General features: G+C 41.8%; 1 protein-coding gene across 18 annotated transcripts in view; it reads left to right on the top strand.

Moving 5' to 3' along the window:
* KIAA1217 (KIAA1217 ortholog) overlaps positions 1-16,476 on the top strand; it is a 355,643-nt gene that overhangs the window by 280,516 nt on the left and 58,651 nt on the right. For all 18 annotated transcript variants that reach the window (XM_065628990.1, XM_065628992.1, XM_065628997.1 and 15 more), the window contains one exon: positions 11,655-12,487. In XM_065628990.1, the coding sequence (XP_065485062.1) occupies positions 11,655-12,487 (833 nt within the window). The remainder of the gene's footprint in view (positions 1-11,654; positions 12,488-16,476) is intronic.

The raw sequence follows: 16,476 nt of genomic DNA, 5'->3' as shown, positions 1-16,476 counted from the left end.
TGGGAAAATGTGTATGTTTAAATCAGTACAGAAATGAGGGGGAAGCATGAGGTTTAAATTACAGGCTAGAGAGACAGACTGCAGACCTGACGTAATAGTTCAGTTTTGCAGGACCTTCTTCATGCAACTCCAGTGAGAGTTGGCCATATTTGCTCTAGTAAACTTTAAATAAATTTTGAGAGGCTTATAGTTTCCAGCACAGGATTTCCCACTTGTACTTGCTTGCCTTGAATTTCTTGAATCCCTAAAAATCTCAAATTCCTGATTATGTTTATCTGCCGTCATCAAATGATAAGCCAAAAATGTACCGCTGGTATGCAAAACGTACATGTATGAATGCATGCATGTGTACGTAATGTTAATATCCATGTTACAATGAAGCACTGTCCTCTTGGAGCTCAGATGCTCACTCATGTTCTGGTTCAAAAGCTTCAGGTAGAGGTTGCTCTACACTGCAAGCACCAGCTGTCCTGTCGAGTGCGGGCCTTTGCCAGCAATGAAGCTGTGGAACTGCCTGTCCCCTTTATAGTGGTTTATTCTAGCAAGCAGTTAATGTGCTCCGTGGTGTGGGAGGGCTTTCTGGTTGGTTGTTTGCATGGTTTTTTTTAAGAACTAGGGAGTTTGGAATAAGTATAAGAGAACTTTAGGGTACTTGTGTCTACCTCAAGGCATATCTGTCTCACTGCATCCCTTCAGAATCAGTAAACAGAGGGAATAACAAACAATATGTATGTTTAGGAGAAGATAGTGTAGTCTGTGCATAATTTCAAATCCAGTGTGTGTCAGGCAGCCAGAACTCTTCTGTTCCGCCCTGTTTGTTTAGCTTGGCCTTTCAAATTCAAAGAGCTTCTGTAGGAAGGGGAACACCACGCACATCCTTGTAGGTATACATATGGGCAGTGGGCTGGAGAACTGATGTGGGAAAGTTGAGGCCAATTTGAAAGAGTTATTCAGGCTCATGGAGAGCAGCGTGGAGTGCAGGGTGGCACTGGCACAGCCTGGCTGGGTGCTGGGGTGCGTGTCACCTCAGTGACTTTGTGAAGGACAGCAAGTTGGGGGTCTGTGTTCTGTTCCCCCATTTTTGTCATGGGGAAGCAGCTGAGGCTGAGGTCAGATTGGGTATGACCCCTTTTTTCTTCCTCTGCTGAATGTTTGGAGGCAAAGGTAGGGATTGATCTCTCCTTTCATTGCGGCAAGTGAGTAACCACACTGAGAGGTATCTGTCATGGTGCTTGCCTAAGCAGGGGGACGACAGATGCTGATGGTGATTCTCCAGCTGCCTTCAAGAGTCTTGTGTATCAGAGGCTGCAGATTTAGGACATCCAGCAGACAACTCCATACATAGGTTTTGTCCTCCTACACTGTTAGTTTCTTGGATCAGAATTAGAAGCTGAGTGGACTATAGGACTGGTGAGGAGGCATGAGACCTTCCACGGTGAAAAAAACTGCCCCCAAAAAACCCAATTCCCCCAAAAGAAAGCCAGGAGAAAAGAAGGCTTATTTTGTTATACAGCTAAAGCCATCATCAGCAAACTGTCTTCCCATTTGGATTCTTCTGGACTGAACTAACTTGTCGCATGTAAGCAAAACCCCACTGACTCCATCACAAGCTTTGCTCTGGAGCGCTGAGAATGAAACCAAGTCCTGAGTTAGTGACAAGCAATTCAGCCTATAAGTGATTCCCTGTTTTCTGTCAAGGAAATGGTTGTTTACAGCAGTACAAGGCATTAACTGCTTAATTATTTCCATCCATGAAAGTATTATTAAGGGACTAGGAAGCAAAAGGGCCGTTACCAAGAACAGAAAGAACTTTGATCAGTGGTCAAGCAATAAATTACGTCTACACCACATGTGTGTATTCCACAGTAGACTTCAAAATATTCTCTGACTTTATCATTGTGTGTTTTGCTGATGTTGTGTCTCTAATAATTTTTCTCCTTAAAAATGAGGGAAGCAAACAGAAAATAATTAATGTGATGGACAAATTGATGGAAGGGTCCAATGGACCAACATTGTTAAAAATGTAGAAGAAAGTAGGGTGACGGGCAATTTAGCTGAGTGGTAACTTGGGCCTATCATTAATGTGGACATTAACAGTGATTTTAAAGTAATTAGCTAAGCTAGACTTCCAGGCTTGATCTCAGTGAAGCATGGGGTGCTGTGGCTCTTAGGAGCATGTCCTTTGTACAGGAGGTTGAACTGAAAAGGAACTCTTGTTCTGTACAGTACGTTAGAAACAAATGTATGGCAAGTAATTAAACATAGGATTATACATGGCAAGTTAGACAAGGCTTGAGGGCTCTGATAAAGTAATTGAAATGGAAAGTGATGCTCGAATGGTTTGTATGCATTGTTAGAACCTACAAATTAAATTACAGCCTTGGTAATGATATATCTGTGCAATATTTATGATGTTGTGCCTGATGTATTTTAAAATTAAAACAAGATTCATTCCTCTCATGAAAAACTTTTTGGATGCATCAGACGTACTTGAAGACTCCTGCGTATAGTGCCAGATGTATGGAGAACTAGTTCTAGTATGTCTGAAGTTCTAGGATATACTTTATCATGCTAGAGTCCAATTACTGAAAATGTGCATCCTACCAGCTTGCAATTCATTGCAGAGAAACTGCAGTGAAATAGAGGTCTTTTTTTTATCCTGCATATTAGCATAATAATGTGATTTCTCACTGCAGGTTTGTTAGCCTGTAAGGAAGAACATGGATGGAAGAACATACTCTGCAACCGTTAGAAAGCACGTGTAGCATAAAAGTGTACCAGGACAATTTGCTTGTATTTTTTGCTCATGATGTTTTTGAGTCTGGTTGGTCAGCAGACCTAAGCAGCTTTTTAACTAGGTCAAGATAAGTATATACATCCATTCATTAAAAGGGGATGCTTGACTGGTTAGTTAAACCTGCCAGATACACACCAGATGCTTCAATGGTAAATACTCCTTTACTCCTATACTGCAAGAAAAAAACTTTGATTTAATTTGAAATAAAAATAAGTAGCTTTAACATTGTTTCTGTGCAATAATAATACTTTATTATTATGCTAGTGCAAATATTTAATAATATTTTAAAATATTTTACAGTGAAACTGAAAGCTAAACATTTAAGACAAAATCAATACTGTTTACATTGTGAAAATACTATTTATATTGCACTACATATAAATTTTGTGACGTTCTGGTCAAGACTAATAGTGGCACACAAATTTACATTACAAATCAGAATACACAGCAGCTGTTTACAAAGGTGGAGGACTTCTCTGCTGTTGGGCTGGGTGTAGTAAGGAGTGGAACACCTGGATTTTTAGTTTTGGCTACCAGATCTGCTCTGATCTTCGTCCTGTCACTTAAATGCTTTGTGTCAGATTGCCCTTCTGTAGCAGAAATGAATGATGCCTCCTTCAGTAATGGCTGAGAGACTGAGCAGTACTGTGAAACAGAAATGTTACTCCAGTAAGATCCCATTAAAGGTTCTTTACCGCATGATTACCTCATGGTCATGTGCTTCAACTGCATTTTGATTCTTTTTGAATACCAGTCAGGATGATATAGGCAATTTTTTACTCGCACAAAAAACCCCTCTAAACCAACAGCAAAAACCCCAACCCTCCAGAAGATTAACTGCAGGCCTGGGAAGTGCTTGTGTCATGAGATTTTCCACTATGATATTTAAGTGCCATCTCTTTTAGGGTGTACATACTGTATTTTTTTAAGAAGACATTTTCTGTATTCTGTGAGATTTTGGTGTGAGGGGATGAAAGGAAGGGAAGCATCCTTTCTGTTATGTTTTTGGTTTTGGTTTTTTAATATTTTCCTTCTCTATTGTGCACACCAAACAACTAATCATAATGACTAGTGTGGTGTGCTGCAGAGATAACAATGAGATTGATTTATAGAGGCCCCAAAGTTCAGGTTAGCCAAGTGTCTCAGGTGCCTGGTTAATGAGTAGACAGTCTCCTCCACGGGAGGGGCTTGCGCTTCCTTCTACCAAATATCACTACCAATCTGAGTACGCAAAAAGCTTCTAAGGTTTATAACTCCTGTATTTTTTTCTAGAATTGTAGGTACTGGGTTTGCTAAATAATTGGAGGTCTTCACCTGCTGGGGAATTAATATGGATATGTTTCATACTGTTGCCTTTGAAATGCGCTCTCTTACCTAAATGGAGGTTACTCACTATTTTATTTATGGCTTTCCCCTTTGTGAGTCTCTCTTGTGCTTCATTCCATAATGTTAGCCTCTTTCTATACATCTTATAGGCACACATTAAAAAATGGTTGAGCGATTGAATCACATGGCGTTGCACAGTTTGTGACTGGGTGACATGCCAAGGAGGTTATTTAGTGACTAATTTCGAAGGGGAGGAGAAATTGCAAGCTTGTCATGTGGAAAAGTACTTCAGTCTATTGAAGCAGCGTTACTTCTATGACCGGGTGGAGCAAGATGGCCTGTGCCTCTTGTGAGCGCAGGGAACGAGGAACATTTTTACCATTTCAAAACCTTTTCCCAGAAGGCATGGATGTACAAAACTTTATACCGTAGACTGAGGATTTCGATTTAAGGCTGAAAACAAAAAGTGCTTTATTAGAAGAAGTGGAACCAAATGTTCATCTTGCTGCTGTAGCCATACAGGTGATTTCCTTAAGTAACAGTAAGTGGCTTTAATTATTTCAGAGCAAAAAAATCTTATCAAAGATTGTTTTATTTGTCCGTAGGTAACAATGTTGTCTAGGAGTGTGATAACAGTGCTACTGTTTTTAATTGTAGAAACAAATACTGAGAGTAGCATCAGAATAGCTGGAGAAATTATGCCTGAAAGAGCAGACTGTGTAGGATTTGATCTGAAACTCTCCTTTCTGCTTGTTTGCATGATCCATCTTCAGTGTTCACATTGATTTAAAGGCAAAGTGAAGCAATCAAACATTATTTTTGATATTACTGTTAAATTTGTTTTGTGGTTAGCTTAGAATTTTATGGATCTGTTTTACATTCAGTAAAAAATGAACCAGGTATTCTTTGTTTTCCCCACTGGAGCCTTAGGATATGGTATGAATTAAGTTTATATGTAGTCAGGGATATAAAAGGACATACTGAGACATGTAAAATACCTTGAGGTAAAACATTTGGATTGCTGTAGGGACTGGGTTCTTGCACAAGGGTTCATTAAAGATACAGGTATAAAATACAGGACAATAATGTTAAGAATGTGTTTGATGCCCTGTGGCATAGAAAGGCAAGTGATGCGGTGGCTGAGCTTGAAGCCAGTGTATGGGCAGTTACAATATGGTATCCTAAAAGTTCTGCTTTTGAGGATGAAACAGTGCTTATGCCATAACCTTTGTGTACACCTGCACAACTGGCAGAAAGGTATGAAGACTGGATGTCGCAGCAATATTAAGTAGGATGGTGACAAGCCCTGGTTAAGCTTCACTCAGGATGCCTCCTTTCCGGAGGGTCATGTTTATGTGATCTAAATTCCATCTCCTAGGACAGTGAAACATCATCTTCTGGTTCTCCTATTTTGTTCGTTTCAGCCTTTAGTCAGGTGAGCCTGGCACAAAAGAAAAAAAAATTATCACAGAAGCTGGAGGACTGGATGGATTCACCATCATTTACCATCACAGGCTCATGCTAAGAAACATCTTATGTTGGCTGATTGCAACATTATTGATCAAGGGAAATAAGACCCATGGAATTAAAAGCATAAATGGAGGAAGAGACACCCGGGAATTCTCTTGCTATATCAATTTATGTCCAAATAAGTATTCTATTGTGGTGTAATCAGACATTAGAATCAGAAAATTAAAGTTTCATAGATGTTCTTTTACCTCAACTCTTCTTTCATTGTACTACAGAGATTTTACAGCTGGACATATACCAAAACTGTGCAAAAGGAGCTAAGGAACTGAAACCTAGATGCATTATAAGAATGGGAAGTTAATGATTATAAATGCTAAGATTTCTCAGGGGGTTTTGCAACTCCTTGTCTGGAAAATTATCCAGGAAAAAACAATGGAAATATGTGGGACATGTTAAGAACAGCTAGCTGGGTCTTGGAGTTCCCCATTCATGGGAAGTTTAAACATTTGAAATGAGTTTTATTTTACCAGCATGTGGTTCCCATAATGAAAAACAATTGTGAACCCTGGAAGCTCCTAAAGCCTTGTACCGTGGGGCCAGACTCAGCTGAAGCCAGATCTCCAACTTAGGCTAGGTCAGCTGTTTCATAGTCTGAACTCTCTTTTGGGCATCAGGGGGTCCATTCTTAGCCAAAACTGCTAAATTAGCTTCTAGTCTGGAAGCACTGCTGAGAAGTGATGGCCATTGAAACCCCTGGCATGTTTTACTACTTGGTCTAGAAGATCACCCCAAAACTACCAAGTACCTGCTCTGCTGAAGAGACCATGGAAGAGCTTGAGTCCCTACCCCAGGGCAGACTCTGACCAAGTTGCCCCAAGCCTATGACTCTGGAAAGCCAAAGCTCTAGAGCACTCCAGGCATGTCTGATAAGAAATAATGTCAGTGTTCAAATGAAATCTGCTGCATGTGTTTTGGGCTTTTTTTCCAACATTTGTCTTTATCGAGGTTTTTGCTGAATGTTTCAGCTCTTTTGGATTAGCATTCTTTGCTGAAAGTATTTTTCATTTGAAAGTTCCTGACCAGAAAAAGCTAAAAATTATGCAAATGTGTTTGCAGTTATCAAATGCGGTGTTGGGCAGCTGGAGTAACCCACAGCTGCAGCCAGCCTGTTTTTTGTTTTGTTTTGGTTTGTTTTTTTCTGTAATGACCCAGTATAATGGGGAAATTTAGAGGAATTAGAAGGCTTACCATAAGAAGGCAAGAACTGACAAGTGTGACAACCTCTCAGTGATGTCTGGTAGCACAGGCTTTAGACAGATAGTCATGGTACAGATACTTAAAAAATTTTATTTTCAGACTTTACCAATTCTATAGTTTTTGAGTGCACTGTTTCTTATTGTAAATTATTTTAGAAATATTAAAACCATATATGACAGGTTTTTTGAAAAAGCAGATTCGTGCTTTCAGCTGTTGAAGCTCAACCTGAATGAAAGATCAGTCATGACAGAAGTGGAATCATATAGTATAACTAGCAATTAAACTGAGGTTTTGGGACAACTGGTACAGTAAAGCTGCCAATTTCTTTTAAGAGAAAAGCACAAACGAATGGATTGTTATTGTTGTTGGATTTGGGGTTCTTTAATTAAGTCTTTCCTGATTAGAAAAGTGAAGGATTGCCTCACTTCTTGGAGGATTTTCTTCTGGTAAGCAATTTCCATAAAAGGCCTTTTTACAGCCAGATTAATTTATCGGTATTGTATCATTATTGAGTATTTCTGTTGCTTTTTCATCAAAGGCACTCCAAGCTGCACGTGTCCTGTTTGCTGTTGGGTGTACTTTCCTCAGGGAAACGCAGGGTGTCAGCGGGAAAGTAAGAAAAGTAACGGCTTCACATGCCTGAGAGGTGATTAATGGAGTCTGCTGGGAACTCCAGGGTGTTGCTGAGAGGGTGCATGGATAAGCTCCATCTAGGGAACATGTTCTATGTAGGTATTTTGGCAGGCTGTAATCCTTGGGGCAAAGCCAGTTGCCGTGTTCTCTGTTGGAGTAGATGAGACCTGGGAGAGCAACGGGAAGGGCTGCCGGGTCAGAAACTCTGGCCTACTTTTCCCTTTGCCTGTGTTTTGCTATGAGATATTAGCAGATAACGGCATGAGTCAGGCTGTACCTCAGGTATCCAGCTACGTGGTGAGGTGAAGGGTTGGTGTGGTGCTGAGGAAGCGGTGGTAGGCTCAGTGCTTGGTGCGAGCAGGCACGGCTCCACCTGCCCTGTCTGGTGTGTGCCACAGAGGCAAATGATGTGTTGAGACAGCTGGAGAGACAGAAGTAAGGATAATTTCTTCCCTGTGAGATGCCTGTGTTGGAACAGACCACAAGAGTGACCTATGAGACAGGACAGCCCTAACAAATTTAAAGATCAGCATAGTGATGTATTGGTCCTGAGGGACAACACGACAGACTGGATTGTACTGCAGAAATCACCAGCTCCTGAAGCACCGAACAGCAGCTTGCTCTTTGCTATCCTTACGGTTTATGGTACCATGACTCTGTCCTTCTTTGAGGGGAGCGGTGCTATTTGAGAGGCCAGGAGCTGCCACCAGCTTTGTATTCTGCTGTATGCAGAGACACTGGGTCTGCCCACCCTTGTGTGAGCTACCACAGGCAAGACTCTTTTTGGGTGGATGGATAGCTGGTTTGCTACCTTTCTGCATATAGTCATATTCAAAATACAGCAAGTTATTGAGTATGCCAACTAGTTTTGAAATAAAGAACGTAACTGGTTTTATATCTTGTTCATTTTTCAGTATATAGAGACACTCTTCAGTGTCTCTATTGCTCTGGTTTAAAAAAATTCCAGATCTCTGTCTTACAGACTTAAGTGCTGTTAGACTGACCAAAAACTTCCACAGGACATTTTTTTTTAATTACAGAATGTGAAAGATTCTTAGTGATGCCTTTTCCCCTCAAATGTTTTATGCAGAAACTGTTGCTAGCCGTTTGCCGTATTTCAACCAAAGGACTGACAAAACAAGTTTCTATTTCAGGGATGTAAAGTCTACAGGCAGTAAGAACAAGGAAGAGCTATATACTAAAGAAAACCACACCCTCAGGCAAACATATTACATGACTGCAGTCGAAAAGCACAGGATCCTGTGCTTGCAGTAAAAAAATCTTCTTTCTTTGTCCCTCAAACCAACTGGCTGTGATAGCACCTGGTATTTAGAGGCTCAGATGAGCCAAGTATCCCCTTTCTCTGTCCCTGAGTCATGCAGTTGAAGTCCAAGAACATGAGGCTTAAGACAGCCTGTATATTAGACTGTGTGTTTTCATTGAGCAACATGGAGGGTTTGTGGTGGAGGACAGAAGAATTACAACAGCACGGAAAGTGGGGTGTATATGAGAGTGAGTCGTGTGCCTTGACTATCACACAAAAGATGTAGAGATGAGAAGCAAGGAGAGACCATCACTCACATGTTTAAAGTTGCCATTAGCAAAGAATCTGGAAATTTTGGAGAAGAAACAAAAGAGGAAAGGGAAAAAATATGAAGCAGGTGGCAGAAGACACTGTAATCCAGCCAGTAAGGCTCCCGGTCACCAGCTTGTGTCCCTGCCCAGCCCACCTGCCCTGGGCACCCTGGGCTCTGTGGCTCCGGCTGCTCTCCCTGTCTGCACAACCCACCCAGGGGCCGAGTCACAGCTTAAAATAGAAAGTGAACCTTTTAGGAAGGGATTGTCTGCCCAGGCGTTAGTGCCCTGCCCAGCCCAGTGGGGTCATGATTCAGGCTGTGTACTCCAAGTGCTATTTTAAAGGAAAAGTCAATAGTATTATATACGCCAGTACTCAGACACAGGGTTTTGAACAATAGCTAAGCCCTGTATTTCAACTCCTCATTTCCATCTTAAACTATGGCAATATGTTAAGGTGGAAACCAGGAATATTTCTTTGACAGATTTCTTTGTTTTATGATAGATGAATGAGCATTTGCAGGAATATGAAGTCCAGAAGTTAGGGGAAATTAAACCTGTTGCTTTCAAAGCTTCTCATGGAAATTTTTGTCTCTCTACAAGGTAACATTGGAATTTTCCCCTCACTGCATCCCAGCATATCCCAATGTCTCTGGTTTCTGTGCTAGATACTATTGCATCTGTTGTAGCAACTAAACAGGGCATGGTATAGCTTGTACAATAGAAACCAAGGAAGATTTTCTTTCTCTGGGCTCTTCTCTCAGTGCAAAACATCTATGGCTGCCTATCCCTGGAGGCACGATCCCAAAGCTGCTCAGGTCTGTAGGAGTCTTTTTGTTCTGCTGGCCCAGGTCCAGAGTCTGAACACACAATAGAGCTCAGTATGTTGCAGTGTTTCTTCAAACCAGGAGAAAACTATGTTGAATGCCCACTGATAATTTTATTAATACTGTTTAGTATATTTTATTTTAAAGACCAGGCTACAGTAATTCTCTGTGCAAATGAAAATATTATCCCCTGTTCCCCTTTGGCTTGATGGCTTCTGTCTGGCTTATTTATGACCCATCCCAGTGCGCTCCTTTGTTCTGTTACACTTATTTATTATTGCTGCTGCCACAGTCAGGTTATCTCTTTTCTTCTTTCTGATACCTGATCCTCCAGACTTTTGATCTCTGGCCCTGGGGAACATCATTTGTAATTCCCAAGTGTGGAGCCTGCCGCGATGAGAACAGCTATTGTTTATATACCGCTATCGCAATTCTCTTACCAGTGGAAAAACCTGTGGTGGGGCAGGAATAGAATATAATTTTTTGCTTTATCAGCTGTGGATCACAGTAAGTGCAATGAATCTGGTCACATTGCCAAAGCAAGAAGTGAGAGGGGAGAAAAATGGTGAAGATTTCAGATCAGCAGCTTCCACTACACATTAGTGTGTGCTGTCTAACTTCAGGAATGTGTAGTCAGGCTTGGTGATGTTCAGTTTTCTACAATCCCAAGGAAGTGATGGAGAGGGAAGCTGAAGTTGCTGACACAAGCTTTAGAAGCTCTATTTTTTTTTTACTATGTAGCTGGTGGAAATCAGCTGACTTTTTCATCTCCCTCCTTTCTACCTTACCCTAAGGGCACCAGAGCAGGCACTTGATACTTGCTAGAGGGAGAATTTCTTCCGTGTCTGTCATTGACAGTGTTCAGCCATGTAGAGAGGTGATTGCTGGGCAGCGAGATGCTACAGTCTCAGAAGCACATGTAGCCATTGCAGGTTTTTATGAAAGCCTCTGTTAACAAAGCACTAATGCGGTGCTATGGAAGTCTTCTCTTTCTTTTCCTTGCTTGCTCATTCCCTACTGCTGGCAGCTACTGCTGCTGCTTACAGAACTACGATAAAATATTTGGTGACTTTCTGAGTGTGTACTCCACAAACTGTCTGAAGCACTGTTATCTTTGCAATGAAGGAAACTGTGGCATATTTTTTATAGGGTCAAACTGTTTTCATGCAGCTTGACTGTGTTACAGTCAATAAATGTTCGTGTGTGTTTTCCTCCTATACTTTGTGTATCATTTGTGTAATAAAGAACATATCAGGTGGTTAGCAAAAGGCTAAATCCTGCACTGAAGTGAATGGCAAATTAGTTGCAATATTTTTCTTGTCTAAGGACTTCAGGTCTATTTGTGATGCCAGAGCATCAGCATTTTCTTCCTGGTTTGGAATCAGTGAACAATAGCCTGTGTGTCTGATCAATAAACCATTTAAGTCTGTCACATGTACTTCGAACACCTGGCACTGAAACCCCTGACTTCAGCTTCAGCAGCTGTGAATACCAGCTTGGGGTAAGGTGGTATTTGCCTAAGTAAACACATTTTTAAAACTCTCATATTCCTTTAACATGCAGCCCCTTTTATTGCTGCTTATAGGTGTTTTTTTCTTTAGGCACTGAGGTCCCAAAGTGTTTTATTTACACAGATGACAAATTATTTCGTCTCCAGGGTTAGGTATTTCTCCCTTTTTTTTCTGTGGAGGTCAAGGTTGTCGCAACACGCATGATGTTCTGCTCATTCAGTAATTTGGTATCTTATATGTTTTTCCTTTTCTTTCCAGATGCAGAGAGAAATCGCTTATACGGGCCGAGATGGCTCAAGTGCTTCCCGCCCCGGATCTGCCACGCACCCTCCACACGCGATGCCCAGCTCTCCGCCCTCCACCCCAGCGCCCCACTCCATGCCTCCCTCTCCGTCTAGGATTCCCTATGGCGGGGGCCGGCCCATGGGTGTGCCAGGCAACGCCACCATCCCCAGGGACCGGCTCTCCAGCGTGCCAGCCTCGCGCTCCATATCGCCCAGCCCAAGCGCCATTTTGGAGAGACGGGACGTGAAGCCAGACGAGGATATGAGTAACAAAAACCTGACCCTGATCCGAAATGAAGGTCTCTACGGTGACCCCTACTTGTTTCATGAGGGGAGGATGAGCGTGGCTGCACCCCACTCCGGACACCCCCTCGATGTCCCCGATCACATCGTAGCCTACCATCGCAGTGCCATGAGGTCTTCAAGCACTTACTGCAACCCCTCTATGCAGCCCGAAATGCTGGAGCAGTCCTTGTACAGACAAAAGTCACGGAAGTACCCGGAGAGCCACTTGCCCACTCTCGGCTCAAAAACACCTCCTGCCTCCCCACACAGGGTGGCTGACCTGAGAATGATCGATATTCATCCTCACCATAGCGCCCACATTGCCCCTCACACCATCCAGCCCGACAGGTCCTCCCCCAGCCGCCAGTCCTTCAAAAAGGAGCCGGGACCGCCGGTGTTTGTGGACGCGAAAGCACGGAGCGGCCTCGGCCTCCCGGGCATGGCCGAGGCGGTGCCCTCCCCGGTCGACAAGCAGGCTTTTGGCTATGGGTCACCTGCGATGCCCAAGGACAAGGAGACAAGGTAAGGCAGGGCCGGGGCTTAATTTATGCAAAGGAGCAACGTTCCTAATCTGTGCATCTTGTGTCGTTTAACACCCAGGAGACAATGTAATGTGTAGGAGGCTGCTGCGCTGGGCTGCAGTGTTTATTAGCTGTCTGTCAAGGTAGTTAGTAATTTAGAGGAGATGCAACACCACCCGTTATTAATCCAAAAGTATTGTCAACCCATGATGAATCCCTAGTTATTTTCATTTGTGTAAATTTCAGTCATTGGAGAAAATATAATAAATAAAATGATTAACTAGGATTTTTCTTTCCAGGCAACCAGATCATGTTACAAGAACAAATAATGTTCTGTCCCTGCTAATAAGGGAATATATTTCAACCCCCGTTAAGAATGACACTCTGATATTACAATTTTCATTCTTTATGGAGTGGAGTTTTTCTCATCTAGTGTTAGGAAATGGGAAGAATTTATCATTACTGTCTTATCTCCTGTAAAACATGAATTTGCATAAAAATAGGACAGTTGTTTATAATAATGTTCCTCAAGGGGAAACTGCTGAGAAGAGCAAGTCTGTCTCAGGGAAGAAATTGAAAGACGAATGCTGTTCCCAGTGATTTTTCCAGCATCACAAATAGTTGGTGACCTGACTGTTGTTGACTTTTGTGTGCTGACAATGATGAAAATGATCTCTCCTGTCTTTTTAAGGATCAGATTTATGCAAAGGTCTGTGAAGGCTTCTCCTGCCATAGACCCTGCCCTAGGAGAGAAAAATCCTTACGCTGCCAGTCGGTTGCTGTGTATTTGTATGAGTTGCGCTAATCTCTAGCGTATTGTTTGTGCTGTTAACTTTTATAGAGCTCTTTAGGGAAGCGAAGATGAATAGCTGGAAAGTGCTGAGCTCACAGAGGCCGAAGGTAACTACTGACTGCCTTAACCACTGGGGAGATATGGAGCTTTGTATAGCCCCAAACCTTCACCCTGAGCAACTTGCTCAACAATTAGTCACTTCTGACCATGCTCGGCCCCCAAAAAGAATGTGTTGTGAGGTCCATTGGTGGGGAGAAAATGGAGGACAGAAGAAAACCAGCCATCCGCAGAAATTACAAGTTTATAGCTTGGTAGTTATTTTGACACAAGGGTATGAGTTAGGGTATATAACAATCTAGGGTCAATGAAACCTGATTTGTATCTGTTTATTTCCAAGAAAAAGACGCAGGTACCTGAAATTTCAAGCTTCCATTATTACAATTAGGAAGTAATTTAAACTATATTTGCCAATTCTAATCCCAGAGATAGCTTTGAGATCCAAAATTTTCCAGGGTTCATGTTACAGGGTTAAATTTAAAGGGAGGACACCAACAACTTTCCAGTTTGTGTGACTTTCTTCCTCCCATTTTGGCATCTCACCTGCTCACTCAGCTACACAGACATGCACAAGGCTGTGTATTTGTGAATGTATAAAGAGTGACTGTACAGATAGTTCTGCAGCTCCTGAGGGGGAGCTTTGCACCAGGAGTTTTAGTCCCGGTCCCAGAATATATTTACAGTGATGAAAATAACATTTGCATAATTACACTTCCAAATAAATACATTACCTTAAAATTCAGCATGGTGAGTATTAGCCACACAGTACTGAAAAAATCATTCTGAAAGCTGCCCTTATGGGTTGCAGGGTTTTTTAACCTTGAAAAAGTGTGACCTTTCAAAAAGTAATTGTAAATACCAAAAGCAATTTATGCAAATTGGTGTGTTTTCTAACCACTGCAATATTAAGAATCTGGTTTGCGTTCTACAGATACAAAATGCTCTGAGCCTTATTTTAACTTTGTAATAATTTCATGAACTTTGAAAGCAAACACGGTTGAGATTGTGCTAAACTAAACAAGGAACACTAAGGATACCCAAGCTGAGGTGCTCTTTTCCTGCTTGTGCAGGGGCTGAATTGTTACAAGGTTGTTATGAACACCTGAAAGGTGATATATATAATGGCAGAAAAGTATCCTGTACCTCCTTGTGTAGGACTTACCCATACGCAGTACAGCTGGGCTTGCTTCTGTGAGTAAGAATATTTGGGGATTGGAGAGATGAGGCTGAATTCACCTTCTTCCAGGCATGGCAAAAATGAGGTGTGTGCTGCTCTGTCATGCATGTTATCCACTTGCTGATGACTGTGCAAGAGCCTAAAAACCAGCGCACAGAAAGTGGATGGTGGCGTGTTCAGACAGCCAGCGTGCAGATGCTGTCAGGCGTGGGGTAGCAGCCGAAGGGCAGATGGAGTGTGTCAGCTGTGGGGATGCTGGGAGGGCAGGTCTGCAGCATTGCTGCACTGTGACAGGAGAGACCCCCATGCTGACCCATTCAGGAGTGGGCTGAGGACCCTGCAAGCATCAAACCCGTCATCTCAGCACTGTTGTTCCTTCAGTCCCTAGTGGAGCGTGCTGAAAACAAAGAAAACATCTCTTGTGCCATCCCTTTGTGGAAATTACCTTGAAGCGGCACTGTCACAACCTCAGGACAATGCATAGTTTAAGTCAGAGAAAAAATTAAAATGGATAGTGACAATGCCAGAAGTTAAACTGAATCTGTCTTCCCCTGTTAATTCTTCTTCAATTTTTCCAGTCCAGGGCTGAAGTGGGAGATATATATATATGTATGTATATATACATACTTCATCAGAATATGTTGGGTACTTACAGCAGATCGGATCTCTAATTGGCCATATCCTGGTTTTGTTGAAGAAAATGGGTCCATTACCTTTGGAATGTTAACTGCAGCAGATTTGGGTCTACAAAAGATGAAAACCTGTATTTCCTATCTCTTCTTTTGGAGTTTCCCATCTCAGTTTTGCATTGTGGAAGCCAGTCTTGTCAAGCCTGTTATTTAAGCCAGACTTGAGGGGTGTTCAATTGCTTCATGTAATTTTTTCTTTTAACTGTTCTACCTTGGGTATTTTCAAGGTAGCTACTCCTGCAGTATGAAGCATTGAATAAATTCTCCCAGTAATTCATTTACCAAAAGAGCTCCATATAAAATGCTTTTACAACAGTGAGGAGAAACAACTTCATGGAGATTTTAAAGAATAAAATATGTTAGTATTCGTATTCACCAAAATATCAGAGGTTGTAACAGGTTGCAGCAGTTCATCTTCAAGGGGTCATCATCCCTTAAACCTGAGGTTTACAGGATGAATGAGCAAATTTTTGTGAGTGAGCATGAGTTGTTTAAACAGTGGTTTGCTATCATATTTTTGGATGGCCCATTCATGTAGCTTACGGTGGACAGTTCTGGAAGTTACTGCAGGCAAAGCAGATGTTTAGATGTTGATAAATTGGAAAAGAAGCTGTTTACCCGAAAGTGCATTAAATTAAATGCCATTTAGCCTACGTTCTTTGCATTTAAAATACACATTGTGTTGCAAAATTCTAGGCTATTTGATAGTGCTGAATATGTATACAGTAAATGCTGCTGCTCACTAAAATACAATCCTTAGAATAGCAAGGTAGCTCTATACAATTTTTTTCCTGCAAAAGTGTTTCAAGAGTGTACTGTGGTTCTCTTCTGCCTGAACACAACTTTTGTCCTCTTCTTTTTATGCCACATTAGTGAGAAAAGATGATGGTAGAGCTGGGCAAAAAAAGGTGTATGCATTCTCAGCTTGTGGCTTTCATTACACTGAAGTGTAATGGCCACGTGTAGGTTATTGAATATTGTTCCCATCAGAAAACCACTTTATTATTTGATATGTTAAAGTATGGATGAACTCTCTATGCATTAGGAAAAAATGGTTATACTCTGTAAAGCCACGGACAGCAATGAGAATTGTATAAGAAAGGTGGACCGTGCAGAAATACCCTCTCAGACATTTTCCACAGGGCCAAAATTGCATCTTCCTTTCTGAAAGATGTTGACTAATCAGGCAGAAAAAGATGAATGCAGGTGACCAATGGAGGATGGAGGGAAGGTAAATGGTACTTCAGCTTCCTTCTATTGGAGGAACTGTTTGT

This window comes from Caloenas nicobarica, chromosome 2 (assembly GCF_036013445.1).
Source record: "Caloenas nicobarica isolate bCalNic1 chromosome 2, bCalNic1.hap1, whole genome shotgun sequence".
NCBI classification, from domain to species: Eukaryota; Metazoa; Chordata; class Aves; order Columbiformes; family Columbidae; genus Caloenas; species Caloenas nicobarica.
Note: the sequence above shows the minus strand (reverse complement) of the source record. Positions and strands in the feature narration are given on the sequence as shown.